The sequence below is a fragment of the Ptychodera flava genome, chromosome 8, assembly GCF_041260155.1.
Source record: "Ptychodera flava strain L36383 chromosome 8, AS_Pfla_20210202, whole genome shotgun sequence".
Classification (NCBI taxonomy): domain Eukaryota; kingdom Metazoa; phylum Hemichordata; class Enteropneusta; family Ptychoderidae; genus Ptychodera; species Ptychodera flava.
The window spans coordinates 29,492,986-29,515,193 of record NC_091935.1 but is presented as its reverse complement, the minus strand read 5'-3'; the positions used below and the strand labels follow the sequence as shown (position 1 = coordinate 29,515,193).

The following is a 22,208-nucleotide window of genomic DNA, read 5'->3' as shown; positions in this document are numbered from 1 at the left end:
GCTCAACGAGTGAACAAAACATGGCGTTGTAGGAAAGAGTGGGTATGCCAGTTATTTTTATCTTGAATACACTGCACAGGTTTCAGCCTCGCTGAGGTTGTTGTACCCAGCTTCTTGCATATTGCATGCAAAGCACGTTTTGCCTTCACATCACGAGGAAACTCAAGTCTTCATTGTCACTCAAACACAAAAGAATATTTGCCCGACTGGATATCATTAGTAAAGCATGTTAAGTTGAGAGAGAGAAAAATTACACTTACAACACGAATAATGAATCTGTCTTAGCAACAGTGTTGCTATGGCTTTCTCCTATTGCCAGGAAATATAGACACATCTTATCTGTTTTGATCAAGTCTCTTGGTTCTGCTGGATCTGCAAAATTTGTGGAAAAAGGGATGGCGTGCTAAGTATTTGTATTTTTTTAGTTCAACTTCTTTCCCACTGGGAGGGAACATTTTCACTGCATCGCATACAAAACGCCCTCATCAATCATTTGTCAACACATGTTATAGACTTGAAGTGATCATATAGGACTCGGAACATAAAAAACAGATATTGTCATTGTTGTATTCAAAACCATTATGCCTCTGCCGGATGAGGTATGGAAACTGACTGCAGAGACGGATCTCAAATCAGATGCCTGTGTTTGAGTGTTGTGATGCATGGCAGACAATCCTAATAAATTGCCATGTGTTGATGCAGACAGCTGTTTCCAACTTGTGAATTTCTCATCAATTGAAATCTTCCGTTGAGAAACATCATTCTTGATCATGTCCTCCCTGCTACTGCCACTTTGAAAGATACAAACCTGTTGCTATGGCAATGGATACTTGTATTTGTCAATTTGCTCATGCTATGAATATTTCATTAGTGCTTTCTAGATCAACAGTTTTTATGATCAGGTGTGTATGTACTATGGTGATCCTCTCAGAAAGACTGATTGAAATTAGTATGTCATATGCATTTGAAAAATGATTCCTGTAGCTTGTACAAATTAGGACAAAACTGAAACTATCTAATGCTGGTTTTGCTAAATACAGTCTGGTACATTTTATATTTGCAGAGGACTTTTCAACAAAAAGTTATCAATCTATGCCACTGTAGATATTTCTTCATATTATCAATTCTAATATTGATGCAGGCAATCTGAGAAAACATTGTCTCATTTTGTACATTATGGCAAAAGTCATTATTTCATGATTTTAAAGAAATTTATGGCTTGGAATTTGAAGCTGAAATTGGTAATGTCTGAGTTGTACATTGGCACAAAGCTCAGATACAGTGACTAGCACACAGTGGAAATTACCCTTTTAATAACATCATTTAGTGATGACTAAAAATAGGTGTGCTCACTCAGTAGTTTCAACATACTTAGCACTGGTGTCATCAATATAAATACAGGGCTTATCAAATAGGTTGTTATACATTAGTGTCACCTCCAAATGTATGTTTTTCGTTTTAAAAAAGTCAAAATGAAAATGGTCAGCTAAGATCTGATCAGAGCTTCACAGAAGAAAAAAAAACAGAAAAAGCACTCTCATCAGCTGAAATGGCGCATTATATGACATACATGTACATACTGTTTCTATCCACCTCTCTCACACAGCAATCCAAAGACATTATTTCTCCATGCAAACAGCTCACTTTGAGATGGGTAACACTGCCCTGACAATATCTTGTTTGCATACCATAGCCATATGTATATATGGCAATGGAAGCTATTCTTATAGGCTAGGAAAATGTCTGTATGTCTGTATGTCTGTATGTCTGTCCGTCAACATCAAAAACTCTGCACATTTCATCTTGATATTTGGTGTGTACATGGATGATGGGCTGTAGATGAGATTTTGTTCAAATTAAGTTGTCATTGCCAAAAATATGCAAATTAGTGCCAAAAAAGGCGTTTTTGGTAAAAAATCTCCTTCTTCATAACCGCTGGTCAGACAGCTTTGATATTTGGTATACAGGTCCCTAGCGATAACCCAACTTGGATTTGTTCAAATTGTGATGAAATATGCAAATCTGTATTTTTAAGGAATTTTTTTGTCATTTTTGGTCAAAAATTTATTTCATCAAAACCGCTTGTCTGACAGCTTTGATATTTGGTATACAGGTCCCTAGGGATAGCCCAACTTTGATTTGTTCAAATTGTGATGAAATAAGCAAATCTGTATTTTTAAGGAATTTTTTTGTCATTTTTGGTCAAAAATTTATTTCATCAAAACGCTCGTCTGACAGCTTTGATATTTGGTATACAGGTCCCTAGGGATAGCCCAACTTGGATTTGTTCAAATTGTGATGAAATAAGCAAATCTGTATTTTTAAGGAATTTTTAGCTCCGCTGTCAGCGACGCGGAGCTTATCAAATAGGTTGATTTTCCGTCGTCGTCCGTCGTCGTCGTCGTCGTCGTCGTCGTCGTCGTCCGTCAACAATTGCCTTCTCCTCTGAAACCGCAAGTCCAATTGCTTTGAAATTTTATATGCAGTTCACTTGGGGTGACCTCACTTAAGTTTGTCCAAATCGTGGTGAAATTTGCATATTTGTATTTTTGGGGCATTTTTTGGTGTTTTTGGTAAAAAAATCTTCTTTTCTCAAACCGCTTGTCCGATTGCTTTGAAATTTAATATGCAGTTTACTTATGGTGACTTCAGTCAGATTTCTTCAAATCGTGGTGAAATTTGCATATTTGTATTTTTAAGGCAATTTTTGTCATTTTTGGTAAAAAAATCTTTAAAAATCTTCTTCTTCAAAACTACCGGTCAGATAGCTTTGAAATTTGGTACATATGTCCCTAGGGATGATCTATTTAAGATTTGTTCAAATTGTGAAGAAATATGCAAATTTGCATTTTAAGGCAATTTTTGCCATTTTTGGTCAAAAATGTATTTCTCAAAAAGTACTGGTCTGATAGTTTTGAAATTTGGTATACAGGTTTCTATAGATGCACTTAGTAATATATATTGAATTTCTGATGAAATCTGTAATTTTGTATTTTTGGGCAATTTTTGCCATTTTTGGTCAAAAAATGTGTATTGCCAAAACTACTCATCTGATAGCTTTGAAATTTGGTATAGAGGTTCCTACACATGAACTAAATGATATGTATTGAAATTATGATGAAATCTGCAATTTTGTATTTTTGGGGCAATTTTTGCCATTTTTGGTCAAAAAATGTGTATTTCCAAAAGTACTCATCTGATAGCTTTGCAATTTAGTATACAGGTTCCTACAGATCACCTTAATGATATTTGTAGAAATTATGATGAAATCTGCGATTTTGTAATTTTGGGGCAATTTTTGCTATTTTTGGTCAAAAAACGTGTTTCTCAAAAAGTACTGGTCTGATAGCTTTGAAATTTGGTATACAGGTTCCTACAGATGAGCTAAGTAATATATATTTAATTTCTCCTGAAATCTGTAATTTTGTATTTTTGGGGCAATTTTAATTTTAGGTCAAAAAATGTGTATTTCAACAACTGCTCATCTGATAGCTTTGAAATTTGGTATACAGGTTTCCATAGATGAACTACATGATATTTATTGAAATAATGATGAAATCTGCAATTTTGAATTTTGTGGCAATTTTTTCCCATTTTGGTCAAAATATGTGTTTCTCAAAAAGTACTGGTCTAACAGCTTTGAAATTTGGTATACAGGTTTCTATAGATGAACTCAATTTGATCTTTTGAAATTATGATGAAATCTGCAATTTTTATTTTGGGGGGGCAATTGTTGCCATTTTTGGTCAGAAAATTTTATTCTCAAAACACTACTCATCAGATAGCTTTGGTTGACATGTTCCTAGGGATGATCCGATGTGATATATTCAAAGTATGATGAAATCTTCAATTGTGTATTTTTGCAGCTTATTTTAGCCACTTTTTTCTGGCCACTGCATTGAGCTATCAAAGATTTCCTCCTTCTTCATCAACATGTGTCAAAAATAGTTATTCTCTACATAAACACAGCGGAGCTATATCGGCCGCTAGGTCGCTTGTAAGTAATTTTTTGTCATTTTTGGTCAAAAATTTATTTCATCAAAACCGCTCGTTTGACAGCTTTGATATTTGGTATACAGGTCCCTAGGGATAGTCCAACTTGGATTTGTTCAAATTGTGATGAAATAAGCAAATCTGTATTTTTAAGGAATTTTTTTGTCATTTTTGGTCAAAAATTTATTTCATCAAAACCGCTCGTCTGACAGCTTTGATATTTGGTATACAGGTTCCTACAGATAAACTAAATATGATATACAGAATATATGATGAAATCTGCAATTTTGTATTTTTGGTGCAATTTTTGCCATTTTTGGTCAAAATATGTGTTTCTCAAAAACTACTTGTCTGATGCCTTTGATATTTGGTATACAGGTTCCTGGGGGTTCTCTTAGTGTGATATAGTGAAATTTGATGAAATCTTCAATTTTTGTATTTTAGGTCAGTTTTTGCCGTTTTTGGTCAAAATATTTATTTCTCAAAAGTTACTCATGTGATAGCTTTGATATTTGGTATACATTTTTATACATAATTATGATGAAATCATCAATTTTGTATTTTTGCAGCTAATTTTGCCATTTTAGGTCAGGCCATCCTGAAATGAGCTATCAAAGATCTCAACCTTCTTCATCAATACATATGTCACAAAACGTTGCTCTCTTCATAACACAGCAGAGCTCTGTCGACCATTGGGTCGTTTGTTAGCTCCCATAGCCATATGTATATATGTTTACAAGTTTACATTTTATTGAAAATCTCAATAGCCACTGAGCAGATTAGATGAAAAATTAGCATGTAAGTACTTTGGGCTGATCTTAAATGATTGTGCACATCTTGGGTCAGTATCTTGGACTTGCTATTTTTCATGAATTTTTTTGTAATTTTCTCCCATTTTTGGTCAAAATCTCTTCTCTGAAACCACAAGTCTGATTGATTTAAACTTGGTATGGAAGTGCATAGGAGTGACCTTTCTCAAATCTGGGCAAATCGTGGTGAAATTTGCATATTTGCATTTTTTGGCTATTTTTTTTCATTTTTGATCAAAATTTTTTTTAACTCTGAAACCACACGTCCGATTGAGTTGAAACTTAGTGTAGAGGTTTTTAACGGGTGACGTCAGTAAGATTTGATCAAATTCTGGTGAAATTTGTATAATTTTATTTTATTGGGGGAATTGTTTCTATTTGTGATAAAAAAATCTTTTAGCTTGATTTTAGCTTGTTTTGATAACTATATGGGAGCGACCAGTGACATTGTCACTATCTTGTTTGCATACCCTTTCCTTGTGTCCCTCCAAAGAGCTTGTATTTTTGGCATGGCATGCTACAAACACATCTGTCCAGTTTGCATAGAATTTATTTGACCTGTCTGTAATATTTTGTCAAGCATTCTAACTTGTATATTATTGGGAATTTAAACTATCATTTTTGCACTCTCGGAACCCAGAATTCTCAGACCCTGTAAGCAAGGGCTAGATTTTACATGGAGACATGGTTTACATAATTATGTATGACACGTTGCCTCCACATGTGGATTTCTCAATATAATCATTGGAGCCATCAAAATTAAGGCACTATCTTGAACACACAGTCTCAAGAGTTTCTGAACTTGACCTCCCTCTGGTCATTGACCCATCAATGTCAAAGTCTTGCTGATGAACAAAAAATCAGAGTCAAATTTACTCTGTTGTAACTCCACGAAACTTTCTCATTCCTGTATTGAGTTGATTTCTGTATTAGTCATTCAGATATATTTAACTTCTTTATATTATTAAATGTGAGAGTAAATTCATCTTTACAAAAAGTGTGACTGTCAGATGCCTATGAGCGAAATGTAATAGAGCTAAATTTAGTCGCAGATCATGATGGTGATTCAGATCTACAGAAGTACTTGAAAACCAGCCTCCAAAATATTATGTAGACTGAAATGGGCTCTCTCTTGTGAAGAATATTTTTGTGACTTGAAAACATAAAGGCCTGGAGAGCTCCCAAGTTCTGAAAAAAGAGGATGAATGCTCTGTTACTCTTAAAAAAGATAAATTCTCAGAAGACTGGGAAAACATTGTTGCCTCATTCTTACCACCCCTCCTCCAGGGATCTAATGGTTTATCCCCAGGTTTTCACAGACTTAATTTACAGCCTCATTCTTACCACCCCTCCTCCAAGGATCTAATGGTTTATCCCCAGGTGTTCACACAGACTGGCCTTTCTGACCACCCCTCCTTCAAAGATCTAATGGTTTGTCCATAGTTTTCCCAGACTTTGCAAGTGGAGTGGCCTTTTCCACTTTCATATGTCGACAAGGTCATGTTATGACTTTGGTAATGTATATGCATTGTTTTCCAGAAATTTTCAAATGATTTATTGAGTTCACTTGAATTTTACAAACAAACAAAACATCCCATTGAAGTAGTAAATACAGAGCTTTACAAAGGAAACAATTTTTGGTGCCATCAATAAATTCAGTATTTGCTCTTTTTATGCACAAACAAATGCAAGAAAAAACGTGACAGATTATGTATATTTTTGGCTAAAAATAAATTACCATGACAACAAAGACCAGGACAAATTTACTTTTACATGCCTGCTATTTAGAATGGTAGCAGGACGTCTATTATGGGAAAATGAACCCTCTGTTTTGTGATAATTTGTACGTATTGTTTCCAGGGTTTTGTGGGGTTGCTTTAGTGAGGGACACCAACGGCTCCCAGTTGATTTGGCCTGTTATCTAACAGAATTATGTTTGCAAAAATTAATTGTCATAACAAAAAAACACATTGGCATATTATATTGCAAAAGAAATTCAAGAATTTTATTTATTATATCATTTACAAAGAAATATTCTAAACAAAAATTATGATCTATTATAATTTTGTTATTATTATTTATGGTAATTATGGTTTTATGCAAATTACGCTTTTATTATTCAGTGTAGGATTTTTTACTGGAGTAATTTTTTTTCTCTTTATTGTGGTTTAGCAGCCACTTGCATACACAGCTTTTCTTTGTTCGGACGTCCAAAGGGAATTTATAATGCACTCATGATTGATTGCACGATCATTTGAACTGAGTGAGTTTTTCATTACTGATACATTAATACCATGACGAAAGACACCTGATGGGTTTCCAATTCACTCCAGGAAATAAAGGTCAAGCTAGGTGGGCCTTGTTTCTCATCTATCATGCAAAGTTTTTTAACATAGGAATTTGCATATTCATTGTTCATTGTAACCAAAATTTGATACAAGAGTTTTACACCCTGTCCAATGCATTATACCAAACCAGATAAATTACCCCATTCTGTGAATTTAAAAAAAAAGTGAGTTATCAGTTTCCATCAATCATTGACTTGCCAAGGTCAAAGAACAGAATTAGTAATTATCACTCAGAAGTACGAATTTTTTGCACTCTTGTGTAACTTGCTGTAACCAGCAGTTCATTTCACTGGAAAAGTCAGTTATGTTGTTCAAAACTAATAAAGGTACTCAGTTTGCATTTGATAAATTGGATGTAAATTTACCTTCCAAATTTCTGCTGGTATTTAACTTGTTTGAATACAATTTCTATTATTCAATAGTCACGAATAAAAAAGTTATTGAATCAGTGAAATTCAAAAGACATAAAATTTTTACTGGGCAAATATATTTATTTTTTATCAACCTGCTTTTGATAGTTTGTTGAGCAATATCAGAAATTTAAAAAAATGCCGAAATATGATAATGAGTAAATATTGACATGATTACTAATTGAACCCGCATGTAATATAGGGGGGAACGGCCCTACGTGAATAGACTTGTATGATATTCTAACCAAAGCCAAAAAGGAGGTATTCAAGAAAAGGTGCCATGTTTTCAACAACTTTTAGCTCAAGTTAGAAAATTCAACAATGTGTTTGGAAAGTTATTTTATGTCTGTCTGTAAAGGTAGAACATAAGTTGGATTGGAAGAGAAGTTGCGTAAAAGGCTATAATATCAGTTTTAGATGCATCAGAGTTGTAAGACACTGGGTTTAATATGTCCGAATTTCAATAAAGTGTGACCTTGCCCACCAAATGGTGATATATCCCAACAAGATGTCCCCGTGATCATTAATTTTCATACGCACAGAAACTGAGCGACTTTTAATTGAATATTCTGGGTAAGTAGAAGCCCTTTGATGGCATGCTGCCAATGCATATTCTGGCAGATGGTGTGTCACTTTTGATTCATAGGCGATTCTGTTGACCTGGTACTCGACACGATACCTTGTGGTGTGCTGACAACGAACACCACACGCTACACATCCCCAAAAAATCACGAAAATATGAATGGGAGGCTTAGAAATAAATACGACAGTGGTCTGTTCAAGTCTGTTTCTAGATTGTTCTAGGTATAAATAGATTATCCAAGTGACTAGACAAGGGAAATGACATATACAAAATAGCATTGTCTGTGTGTCCTTCAGCTTGCAGATTGTATTGTATTCCTTTTTTTGTAAGGAGCTCTTAATAAAAGTAGATGCTGCATGCATGACAGGGTAGCCAATTTATTTCCCCCCCTTGTTTCTTAAATGGGTTTCCACCTGTGTGTCCAACAAGCAACATTTTTGTAATTAGAAAAGGCGAACATGCATATCAAATTAGACAAATAATCGGCGTAATAGCCTCTCTTCCACACTTCCCCCTGCTGGTGCTGGTACGGCAAACGCTTCACAGTTTATCATCTGGCCCACTTTATGTCAGCGTGCTGGTCCACTCCCCTGGCCTTTCTCTGCTTTTCTCTGAATCGCTAGCTGTAAATTCAGCGACTCTCTAATTAGCCATGAGTGTCTACACCGTCATTGAAATGGTAGGTGAATTTTTCTCTCTCAATTTTTTTAACGTCCACTTTTATCTAAATTTGGAGTGTGGGACACAAAGGCTTCAATGCATAGCCATTGTGCTGTGGTTGGTGCACCTGGCAAAGTGCAATGATATCTGTGAGGTCAGAATACGTTAGAATAGCTGTGAACACTGCACCACCCATTATCGTCAGCTTCGCTGGACGTTCATGTTTATTTCACCTCTTTGATGTCTTCACTCAGAAACAACAACACATCAGGGAATGATTGTAATGCTGACAATGGCGGGCATAATTTATATTGAAGGGGATCAAAATATTACCTCACTTTTCATATGTACAGTGTTCTCACATACAGTGTGAAAGTGGTTGTGTGTATACAGTTTCACTGAGAACATGATACTTGGTGAACAAATGTATCATGACAGTATATCAAGATAACTGGACAGCAGTGTTGCTGTGTGCATGTAAATCTTGTTTTGTTTGAACCATATGACATCAGTATCATACAAAATTGCAAAATTGAGCCACAATTCCCACATCAATACCTTTTGATCAACCCCCAAAAAATGGAAGGTGACACACCCACACCAACCTGGGAGGAAACTGTCCAGCTCTGACCGTGCAGGTTGTATTTCCATTAGTGGCAGGTTGGGGCTTCAGTTGTGTCGCGGCGAATTGAGTGAATGTGGGTCATTGTTTGCACTTGGCGTTTCAGATTTCACAACCCTTGGCTACACTTGATGTCAGACTAATGGTGTAGGTGAAAAGGTGACTGTATGGCAACATTTATAAAACCAGAACTGTCATTGGGGATCTTTGTATTATAGGCGATACAATGTTGGAAAGAAAGACTTTGCCTCCATCTCCATTACATGGACATGTTGATGACTTTTAATCAACATCAACTGTTATACACAGACAGAAATACTGACTTTTTACACATTTCTAGCCGTCAGTTATGCACATTTGTGGATACACAATATAGTAAATATCACATACACTTAAACCCTGGCAACCAAATTGTCCAATTTATCGTGTTTCTCCGACAGTTGTCACCATCATTTTCAAGTGCGATAGACTGTGTTGTAAAATTCCACCACATTGCAGTTAGTTGTGCAACCAGCAATAGATTTCTCCAACAGTTATTATAATGAAATTGATGTCCAAGGATTAAGAAAGATCATCTTAATAATCTGTGTTGATAATTAATTCTTCCTAACTCTCTTCATCTGTGCTCAGTGTGGGATCTCATTCACCGCTTTCCTCCTCTGCGTTGTTGCTAAGATTCTGTAGCCATGGTAACTTGGTGGGAAGCTGTGGCAACATTTCTGCATGCTCTGCCATCACATGATTGGTGTGCTAGGTTAGGGGGAACTGGTAAAGTGACTTTATGACCATAGGAACTCTTGATAAAAACCACCCTATCAGTGTTAGAAGCAGACAAAAGAAAGTGCTTGCTATTGTCGGTTTATTGGGTACTATCTATGTGTTGTCTGTAGAAAGCATTAGCAGTCTTTTGAGATGTAACAGCCTTTGTGAAGACAGGCTGGTATGGGACATGACTTATAGCATCCTTTCACTGTGACAAGATATATTACCATGGTGTGACTCTATCTCCATTACATGTTACCTTTGTGAGATGAAGACTGTTTGTCAACAGACATCAGTCTGCAGGTGAACTGTGTGGTTGTCTGTCTGCTGTGTGTACAATTAATGGGAGCCCATCTCACCAATGTTGGTCCTGTAGAATTTTTGGTAAAACCAAACACTAAAAGTTCATCAATGCACTAATTTTCATATATTGGTAAACAAATTTATATAAGGGGACTAGAAAAAGGAGAGACCAGGCTAGGCATGGGAGGTAAAGGCAAAAAATGTAAACAATAGCATCTGCAGACACAAATTGTTTTTCATTTACATTGTTTATACATTGTTAACACCTCACTGTTGCAAGAAACCAAAATGCTCAGGTATCCATTTAATATATATATATATATATATATATATATATATATATATATATATATATATATATATATATATATATATATATATATATATATATATATATATATATATACACACACATACACACACTGTATACATATATACACATATACACTGTATACACACACATTGTGATTGGAAAACATTTGTAAGTCTTCGTACTATGAAGAAGCCCTTGTTGTAAATGTAAATGAGACAGTCCTTTTGCCAATTTTCAGAGAAATTCAAGTCCTTCCCCTTTTAATTCTTTTAATTTGCACCAGGCATGCAGTTATTTGACCATTTTCTAGGTTCTAATGACATGTAGTCCCCCTGAGAATAGTGCATTGTTAAAACAAAGTTAATTTCAGTGAGAGCATGAAATGTTTGTAAACCTATTCAGAATGTTAACAGACCATAACCAATAGCTATAATGAAATATTTTCATTTGGTGTGTATCGAGTAAATGCGGGCAACCATAACAGACAGCTGACTGAAGTGGATGAAACCATAAGATGATAGGGAGGTTGAGATGGGAACACACAAAGCTATAGTGACATTCGATGGGAGCTTTGGATCTCCAAAAGTATGGTATAAAATTATGTAAGCATTGTGTTGGTGTAATTGTCTTTGCATGTCACATATATTGACTAGTCTGTTGGCCAAAGATTCTTTGACCCTGTGAACCTGTCCATACAGAACAGTAACCAACTTGTTGACATGTTTAAGGACTCTACTTGAAAATAGGGTGAGAAAATGTAATGATAGGTAATTACTTGAGGTCAAATCACAGAGATGTAGTTTTTGGGTTGGATTTTAGAGAAATACTCTCCATAACAAATCTTCCGCACCATTTCCTTGCTTGGATCTTATCTCCTTGCTTTCCTGGATTTAAGATATCAAATCCAGCCAAGGTGAGCAATAACAATCAAGTTGATTCAGAAAAGTGGTCCTGCTTCCGAGAAACTAAGCATACCTGAGAGAAGTCTACAAAATTTAATGTACATTGAACTATCAAAGTGTGCACTTTTGGAGAGAGTTAATAAGAGAGACTCAGGTATGCCGCATAAAAATAAAATTTCAATAAACAACTCCCCAGGTTAAGTCACACAAGTTCATGCTATACTCATTAACTTGATACTTTGAATTTCATCACTTGTCTCACAGTCTGTTAATAATTTATGAAATATTAAATAATCTTTTTGTACTTGTGGCTCAGTAAAGCCATTCTGGTTATTATAAGCATTTGAAAATACTTTTTGCTTCCACAGTGGTATATTTCAGAGAAATTCAAAATTACGAAGAAGGAATGCAGGAAGAAGGGATGCAACAGTTTAGAATAATCTATTTCATCAGTGTGTGGTATTGATTATGAATTATATCTCTCTAAGTGTCTGATCTAGTCCAACAGAGTTATACAGTGAACATTCAGAATTTCATTGGCGTTCGTACATTTGGTCTCAATATGTGCCAGTCATGTCTCCATCACCATGTGTCTGTCCAGCCCTTATCAAAAGTACAAACCAAACTTGATGTTTTAAGAAAATTGAAGCTCAACTCTCAACTAACAAAAAAGTAACTTGTAAATGTTCCGTCCATCAAAAAGGTAAAACCACACAATAAATGAATGCTGGAGATCGAATTCAGATCCATTCATTGATCATTTCATTGTAATTTTTCTCTCTTTCTGGCAGCAAAGAGTAATATTGATTTTGACACTGGCTATACAAACAGCCTTAAGAGTTCTAATATCCATAGACATTCAATACTCTATATTATTTTCCTTTGGAAGAATGATAATCACTTCAGTGAGAACTTTCTTTTACTTCCTACATTGCCTGAGAAGGACATGGAAGTAGATTTTTGTGTTTTTGCAATGCAACTGGAATTTTCCTTTGAATAGGTATTTGTGAATACGGTCGATTTCATTGTATAGCTCTGCCGTATCGCGAACAGCGTGCATTGCAAATAATCCAGAATTATGAAAGCGAGAAATGTCAAAAAAATCCATTTTATTGTGATAACATTTGTTGATGAACGATGTCACAAGACAGATTGACATTTTCATAATAATAATATTTTGAAAGGTAACAGGGAAAATGCTAATGCCATAGATGTCATCATCTCTCTTTGACCTAACAGTACTAATTAAGAACAAATTAAAGTCATTAGGATTATGAAAATGTTTTTCTTTGTGCGAGAGAAAGATACCTTTCACAATTGACACATTTACGCTTTTCCCAAGGGAAATTAAACAGAAAAGGAAAAGAAATAGTCTTATCACAATTGGAAATGGAATATCCATGTAAAGGTTATACTTTTTTAGGTCCTTCAAAAATGTACAAATTGTCAATAGACTTCAAGGGCAGTGGTAATTTTGCGAACACAGATAACTTTGAAGTCATTAATTATTACTAAGGTTCAATTCTGCTAATTGATGAAATGTACCGAATAACTCTTAAGAGTCAGTTTAACTGCTGTCAAGGGAGTACTAAAAGCCTATTGACCATGTAAAATTTCCTTACTTTATTAATTTAGAACACAAAACTGATGAAAATTGGGTTTTGCCGGGCAGGAAGATTAACAAAAATTAAATTCCTCACGAGCAAAACACACATTGTTTGAATTGACAATTTTAAAAAGAATGAACATATGAAAATAGCATATTTGTAGAAAGATGTCCAGAAAGTTAATGTGTTTTGTAGTGGCTGTTGTCTTGCAGAAGAAATCTCACCCTGTGAAGTATATGAGGATGTTTTGTGAAGCATGTTAGAATACTTATCTGGTGGACATTCCATGGTAATAGATGGAGTGATAACAAAGACTGTAAGTGTCACAACATATTAGCAAGGCGTCGGTTGGATAGCTCAACACCATCTGCATCACGGTTGGTTTTGTCTTAATATTGGCACACAAAGGGAACGATATTAAGTGAAATATAGCAAGATGAGTTCTGGGTGTACTCATGTAGATTTGCCACATGTAGGCAATATAGAAATCCATTCCTGCAGACATATGGACAGCATCACTGGTTGCCATGGATAACAGTGTAAATATTTTTGACACGTGTGTGTTCATTTTGTCCAAATAACTAAATTGACACCCCATCCTTCTGCCATTTCAAGGGATAGTTGTGTTTTGATGAGGAGTATGACAGTTAAACTGGATGTTTTTCAATCAAACCATGGTGCAGCCATACAGCCTGCAAATAAATACTGCAACTAGACACAAGGGCAACATATTCAAATCAAATGCTGTATCGGGACCTCTTTGTGGTCTGCAATGGTGATCTTGCAATAAAGTGAAGACCTTTCTTTTATTGAGGGACATCAGTCTTCTGTTATTTAGCGGAAAAAATTCCAAAAAATCATGCATTGTTTGTTTGAATATTTCAACTTTCAATTTTTACACACTGGCAGAGTCTATCCAAATTGTTCACATACTGCGCTGCACACATTTAATTACATGAAAATTTATGTATTGCAAAATTTTCGAAAAATGTGATATTCATAGTGACTTGAAATGTACAGATGCGGTGAACAACCATATGCACAATCTTGTTACAGCCAAAAAAATGGTCTTTACATGACATGCATTGATATGATGTCTCAACATATGTTTGACATGTAAATCTGCCTGAAAGTTGAGATAATGAAACCAGTAGCTCCCTAAGTGGTATGATCAAAATGACGGCGGTAGTGAAAAAAACACAGTGCCCTTGTTGCAAATTGAACCCACATGTCACACATTGAATAATAAGGATGAGTTCCAACCAAACATCCCCTCTCTACCCCAGCGTACGTCTGTTTGGCAAATGCCCCAAGTCACAGAGTTTGATGTCTTTTACTCTCTCCAGGATTGGTGCGCTGCAAAAAAGCCATTGATTGAAACTCGTTCTTTTGAGAACAAGATTGGGTTCTTTTGAGAACAAGATTGTATCGACAAAGCCAGACCTGATAGCATCTTGGTTGTTGTCATGGCAACCCCTGTCATGGCAGTAACGTAGACTGCAGTATTCCACATAGCTGCCGTGACCTCAAACGGATAACATTCATTATGAAAATCTGATATTTTGTTATTTTAGTAAGATTGTAGCTGTCGTTCATAAAATGCCAAAATTGCATTTCATTATCAATATCTGAAATGACTAGCTAAAAAAAAATTAGTATCATAATCAAGCTTGTCTTTAATCCGAGCAATCCAGCATGAATAGTTTCATTTTCAATTCTATCAGAATTTTTGATAAACTAGTGTAAATGGCAACAAAGAAAGTGTTTTAGTGATTCTCTGTTGAGGCCCCTTCCTGCTAAACGAAAGATGAGGACTAGCAGAAAGTGAGAGAGAAAAAAATGCCATTCTCTGGCCACCATTATTTCCATTCCAGGGTGAATTACCAATAAATAGATGCACAAGCGGGTTTATTTGAAGCCAAATGCTTGATTATTTGCCCATTCTGGGAGTGTTGCATTTGCATATTTCAATCTTGTATGAGTGCTTTTTTCTCCCAAGTGCACATTGAATACCTAACTGTATCCTATATCCTGCTTCATTCACATATCTACCCCATGAGATAAAACAGTAATGGAGCTACAAAAGTGGAACAGCTCAAAACACATGTTCAGTGAATTGTCAGTTTTGCATGATTTTATCTCCAATATTGCAGCATATCTGATGTACAAGCATTGAGGGGTTTAGGGTAAATAAAATCACATTTTGTTTTACAGAAAGAAACATAAACCACTGCAATTTTACATCTCATGTAAATGTAATGAAATTTGATCATGTATGGAATCATCCCCCTGGCTCCCGTCCTTCTCAAGTTCTCCCCCTACGTGAAATGGTTTCTCCTACAGTTTGTTGAATATTTTCTGAAGGTATTCTTGCATCACTGTGGGATGGTCTTAGAGAAACCCCTGGTGATGCTTTCCGCTGACATTTCGGAACTGTATCCCACAAAGGGAGCCCTGTTTTCTCGGAAGCGAACTTTGGTAAGGTTTCCCATTTCCCAGATTTGCTCTGGCCCCAATACCTTATGATTTACAGCTGTTGGAATAATACTGTATCCCTTAATGATGTGTGTGTGTTCAAGTGATGATGCTGGTTTGTTTCCAGACAATTTGTGTAATTTATTTTGATGGTGGCTTGGTTATCTAAGAGGATGGTGAAGCACGGATGTCACAAAATCATTCATTTCAAGTCTGTCCATATCTCCAGGTTGATAAAACGCAAGGCTGCACTTTCATTTTAAGAAAAAACCCTCGTATCAAATTTCTGGTTTTCTGAAGTGATTTCTTTCTCTGGTCTGTCTGAAATCTTCCAACTTTTAATAAACAGATGAATCTGTTAAATGCTGTTAATATTGATTCTTCATTCTCCCAATCAAAAATTACAGGCAAAAATAATTAAAAATTAGAAGCTGAAGGGGAAGAGCTTTATTTTGGGGAAATAACCATTTGCTGACGCAAGTTTTTTGAAGTGTGTTTTCTTGTAGTTGGGTACTTGCATAGGACTAAAAGGAGCAAGTAATTAAACTTTACATAGCATTCATGTGCTTCTATATATTCAATTGTTAAGTTTCAGTTCAGGAGGCCTGTCAGCATTGAATGTTGAATGTATAATAAACCCAGTGTCTGTTTATTTGATAGGCTATAGTGCAAAGCAATTGGGACTTGAGAAATATGAGTAGCTAAGCTTACACATGTCTCATTTCACTATGTCCATCACCCCTTGCACTCCCATTTCCCTGTACGTAGGTCCAACCATCTAGTTGAATACAATAGGGGTGTACCAATGTCTCTTTGTGGAAGGGTTAAGTAAAGGATGGGGAACAGAAATGCAGTGATTTTGAATTCAGCTGTAACATTGCTGCTATATTACCTCAATTGATAGCATCAAGATGCCAATAATGTGTGATTAGATTGATGGGCCATTTGCCATCATTACAATGCTGATTGCTGATGAGAAACATTCCCCTTGAGTTTGACAACGTGTTTGTCTAATACTGTCTTGGTAAGGTTTATGTGTATTTGCGCTTTGCTCAAAAATGATTCTTTTTTTCACCAAACCTATTAATCGTTCCCAGTTTGGTTCCGGAATGGTGACAGTCAAATTTGATTTGCAGATGCACAAATGTTGTGATTTATCTACTCAAACTTAACCAGCTTTTCATCGTGCTGTTGCCAAGCTCCTGTAAACCTCTCATATTTAGTCACTGAAAAGCAAATGATAACATGAAATGTGGCGTGTACTGGCTTAGGTTTAGGTGAGCGACCTCTGCTCCATCCAAGTCAATCCATAAGGTTACCAGAAAATGCATGAAGATGGAAGTGTAATATATTCTTCCACAAGCGGCAGGAAACAAAGCCTTCTGCAAAATGAACTTTATAGCCTCGTATATGGACTGTGAAGTGTGCAAGTTGTCTGTGCAAGCTGGTAACTTACCCTAATAGCTTTTTGTGACTACCATTTCAACAACAGGAATTTACAATTTACTATTGCTGCATCTCAGCTTGGTTTGATAAGGTGAGAGGTTTGCACCATGAGATCTGTCATTATTCATATGAAAATGAGTGGTGGTAACGGAAGCAATATCTGGTTTCCATGGTTCCAGTGGGGAAGCAGGTGGATGGGAAATAGAATACGGAAAGCAATCTATTGCAGTGTGTTGCCTGTACTGTTTATGTTCAATTACCTGAACCGAGGTGAATGGGATTACCCAGCTAGTCTATGCAGACACCTGGGTAGCATCAATGTACTCAGTCCACCCCTCTAGGCCATGTTCAAAAACTTGTTAGAGTTAGGATGCGAGGGGATGGGGGTCAGTGTTGTCAATGTACTTGAAGTCAAGAAGCAAGGGAATGTGAAGTTAAAGGATGTACATGTGTTCAATTATCAAAATGAATGAACGATACCATGTAAAGAAATCGTCAAAAAACTTTCGCTCCATCCTCAGAGGCTAAAGATTGAATATGTGCATGGCAAATGGCACTTGCTGCATTTAGGGCAAGGAGATTTTAAGCACTGTTGTAATATAACTTTCAGTCTGTTGCTAAAGTGTTATATAGGTATTACCAAATAATATCAGTGGTTGCACAGATTCATAGCACTAAGATAAAAATAGACTGACAATTCCAACAAACTTTGTCATTTGGTACTCTCAATACAGCTATAGTATCTTGCATTTTGTGTTGTGGTGCCTTTTTATTTCCTTTTTAGACTTACAGGATTTTCTCATTTTTAAATGAGTTTTCTATTTCAATGATGTATGTTTGTCAGTCCACTGATGACTCTGAATGCAATCATAGATATAAATGTGATTCCATTTCAGTTGTATATTTTCCAAGGGTTTTTGATTTCATCAGCAACATGTAATATTACAGTCTCATACCTGAACCCCTCGGGGAACATGCAAAGCATCGGAATTATCCTAAACATGTCATGCAAAACATCCTACAAGATGAGAACTGTAAGGGCAGTGTTGATCACACCTGATATGAATTAGCAATTGCCCAAGAGGCTTGCAAAAAAAGTGCCCTGGTTGTGTGAGTGTGTACATTCATTTGATACAGGATCATAGCCAGAGCTTCATGGCTGTCCCAGCTGTACCCTAGGCTGTCTGTATGTCAAGGTCATGCTCACTGTATTGTCAGTTTCAGTAATGAAATGAAAATGATGGTGTCATCAAAGGCTAGTGATATCATCGAAGAATGACATGGCAAGCAGTGGCAATTTGTCTCATGTACAGAATTTCCACATTGGGAACGCACATGTAGTGTAACGTGTGCCAAACAGTCTGAAGGCAGATGTATGTCTCTGTGCAGACATTTGGTAACTATTAGTGTCATAGATCAGTAGAGTAGAGAGAATTTCTAACAGGTGTTCCTGTCAATATCAGTACTCATGGTTAAGAAATAATGACACTTAGTTCAGTGAGATTTTATGTTCCTTGTCTCTGGTGGTCAGATTCACAGTTGTTGTGTGGTCTCCCGTGGGGGGAGGTCCAAGTCATCAATTGCTGTTCGTTTTCAGCTGATTCTTTTGTGCTTGTAAAAGAGTGACTGAATATTTGTCACAACACATTCCTAATAGCTTTCTCAGCTTGTGTTGCACCAGGGTGCTAGGATTTTCCACCTTTTTTGAGGCATTCTTCACAAATTTGAAATATTGTGCATAGTCACAGTCCCTCCAGAAGTATGGAATCTTTTTATGTGTGATCCAAGTCTAAATTGTGCCTGATAATAAACTTTTCCGACTGGTATCACATGAAATGTGGTGTTTATTTTGGTGTGGGGGTGGATTGTATTCAAACCGAAATGAAGCCCTACAATTACAAACACAGACGTCTTATCAAACCATGAGGTGCATCGTAACAATAGGGACCCAGGCGTTTCCCAACCGGTGTGTGGAGGGACTGTGGCATGGTGTTGCAAATGTGGTATAATAAATAGTATTGGATGATGGAGGATCTTTGTCACAAAGGTAAAATCTGCATACAAATAATAGAACAGATGTGCAGTATGCATAAATTTCTTGACATTCACTGGTGTCATGGTTTTCCAAGGAATGCCCATAAAAATTCAGAAGTTATCAGAGATTCTGCAGGATGATTTGTAATTAATGTCATGGTCATGTGATAAATTGATATGAATCAATTAAATGGCTTTTGTAAAGTGATCTCCTGAGATAACATCAGACTGCACATCAGGACACTGCAAGCTGTTGAATGTTTGACATCAGTTGTGTATAGGAATTCTGTTCTTGCAACTTTTAGAAACTACTTTACCAAGTGCAAGTAATTTCGTGGAGTGTACACTACCTTTAAGATGCATTCTGAGTGAGGTACTCAGACTTTTTGACGAAAACAAAAAAACAGAGTTTGTGATAATTTGTTCCCTGGCATGAATATGAAGTGAAATCAGTATGATACTGCCATGGTGTGTTGAATTGCATTAGTAATGGGTGATTGGAGTTTGAATTGTATAATTGTCTGAAGAGATATGTTTTGGCGTGTGTTAGGGTTTGTCGATGTGCATATACATATATTGAAGATGAGCTTTACAATCGGTGTCCAATGTGTGCAACCCACATTGATATGTGGGTTTGTATATTTAATATGTTTGTGTTGTGTGTCTGTCTCCCGTCTGTGTGACCGAAGTGAAAATGTCAGTATCATCACATTGTGTCCTGAACTTTAACTCAACCCAACTATCTCTGTCACTCTTGCTATGTATTCTGAGCTGTCTCTAGCCTGTCCTGTTTTTCTTCCGCATGATTCGCTCCTCTACACACAGCCATACTAAGTGAAATACAAAATGAAGACAACCGCGCAAAAAAGTTGTCCTGGAAATTTTCACCTCGACACACTCATGACAAGACTCAAAAAAGTGTGTCTACTTTTAACAAGCATACACACAGTAAAAAGAGATCACTGATGTTGTATACCATGTTATGGTGAGGCACATATATCTGATTCAAAATGTGCAGGTTTAATGTATAATGCAATATAGGAAATGTTATTATTGTTCATGTGCAGTACTTTGCCAGCCCTATCATTCAATATTGGTGGAATTAATTACTGTAAGTCACAGGCAGTCTTTCAAATACTGCAATATGCCCATCTGCTGATCTGATCTGAACTCAAATCACTTCTCAGCTCCATTATTTATTGTCTTTAGCGTTTAATAAAAGACAAGTTGTGAAATCTTGTTCATCATAAACTTGAATTCATACACCCTCCCACCAATGATTTCCACCGCATACTGCACCAAGTGAATGCTAGAGCTGGTTAAAGGACTGTCCTGTATTTTAATTTATTTTTCTCACAGGGTAAAATCAAGTGTAACGTAGCAATGGTGAAAATGCTCAGTAGTGTTTTTGTTACTAATGTTGAAGTCGGTCTCCATTCTTTTGTCGTTGTTTTTCTTATAGAGGGGTTCAGATGAACTGTTACCTCAATCCACTGGACAGAACGGAGCCACAGCAATCGCAAATGCAGTAGCAGCCAGTCCCACTGGCACAATATCACCTACCAATTCAAACGATGCCAAAAAGGTGAGCCTGCCTTTCCACTCAATTTTGCATCTCTTACATGGAAAGCATAAATGGTACATGCTACAGTATGTACTTCGTTGATCTGTAAATCCATGGAGATGTCTCTTAATAGTGCACAGGTTTTGAATCTGCCTAAATATTCATAGATTTTTGTCTAAGTTTTCCAACATATAGCAAAGTCTTGGCTACCAAATTATCTTATTTATTCTCACTGTATACACATCTGACTGGAGCTTAGGAAAAATTTACTCAAATTTTCAGAAGCATGTGTACCTCTCTCATGCAAATATTAGCCGTCCGACATTACAACAAGTGTTTCATGGTCAATTATGCTTCGAAGACATGTCACAAACCAGACAGATATCTTTTTCAATTCAGTTTCAATTATATCGACTTTATCACTCACTGCAATAAAGTAACATTCATGAAAATTATATGGAGGTAAATATACTGAAGTTTGATTTTTGTCCACAGCAAGTCTATCGGGAATTGAGCAGGACAGCTCGTGTAACTCTCATTCTATGTTCCTACACATCTTCCCTTTTCCTCCTTGCCAAGATACCAGTTTCTCCTTTCTTGTTTTACTTTCCACCTTTCCATCCCCTTTCTGTGGATCCAGCAGTCCAACTGCCCTTTAAGGTTTTGCCAATAATGGTCTGTAACAGTTGCCTTGACAATACAACATTTTGTATAGAATTTCTCGGTAGTTTTGGCATGAGAATTTAAAACTTACGATTGAGTCATCATACCAAAGCTGCAGAGAAGTTCCAGACAGTCGGACAGTTGGCTGACCAGAATAATCGAGCAATTTTATTAATTGTGAACAGTTGTTAAAGAATTCTGTAGCAACTACACAACATGATTGTCAGATCTAGTATTACAGACATCTTGTATTTCAGTTCACAGCATCATGTTACTCACACATAGTGCAGACTGCAATTGTGTAATGCGAACTTCCGATGTGTAATTTGTTTCAGTTATTTGGAATTTTTCTGGTGGTACTGGGTAATCGTCCACTGATGGCTTATTAATTGGGATGATATTTCACAGAGACCGTACTGACCGCTCCACTTCTGCTTGCAGGTTTTGCTTTCTGTCACATCAGGGGTGACAGGGAATAGTCATGTGTGTATGGTGAACAGGCGTGAATTATATATTAGATTCAAATTTTTTATATTCACAGTAAATAAAATGAACTAATGAAGAGGTATTTAACAGTTACTTACTTAGTCTATAATGAGATGATATTATAATACCTACATTGATCAATGCCCATTATATATATCTGAACAGTTATTTTGTACTTATTCCTCCCCGGCACAAATGAATGCTAATTATAGCAAGTTATTGTCCTGA

At 36.2% G+C, this 22,208-nt stretch overlaps 1 protein-coding gene across 12 annotated transcripts in view; it reads left to right on the top strand.

Moving 5' to 3' along the window:
* LOC139138985 (polypyrimidine tract-binding protein 1-like) overlaps nucleotides 1-22,208 on the top strand; it is an 83,994-nt gene that overhangs the window by 23,177 nt on the left and 38,609 nt on the right. For 4 of the 12 annotated variants that reach the window (XM_070707650.1, XM_070707648.1, XM_070707645.1 and 1 more), the window contains exon 3: nucleotides 20,730-20,852. The exons of 4 other annotated variants lie outside the window; for them this stretch is intronic. In XM_070707650.1, coding sequence (XP_070563751.1) covers nucleotides 20,730-20,852 — 123 coding nt within the window. Of the gene's footprint in view, nucleotides 1-8,647; nucleotides 8,823-20,729; nucleotides 20,853-22,208 lie in introns of those variants that run through there. 4 more of the 12 variants (XM_070707647.1, XM_070707644.1, XM_070707653.1 and 1 more) reach the window with 2 other exon arrangements.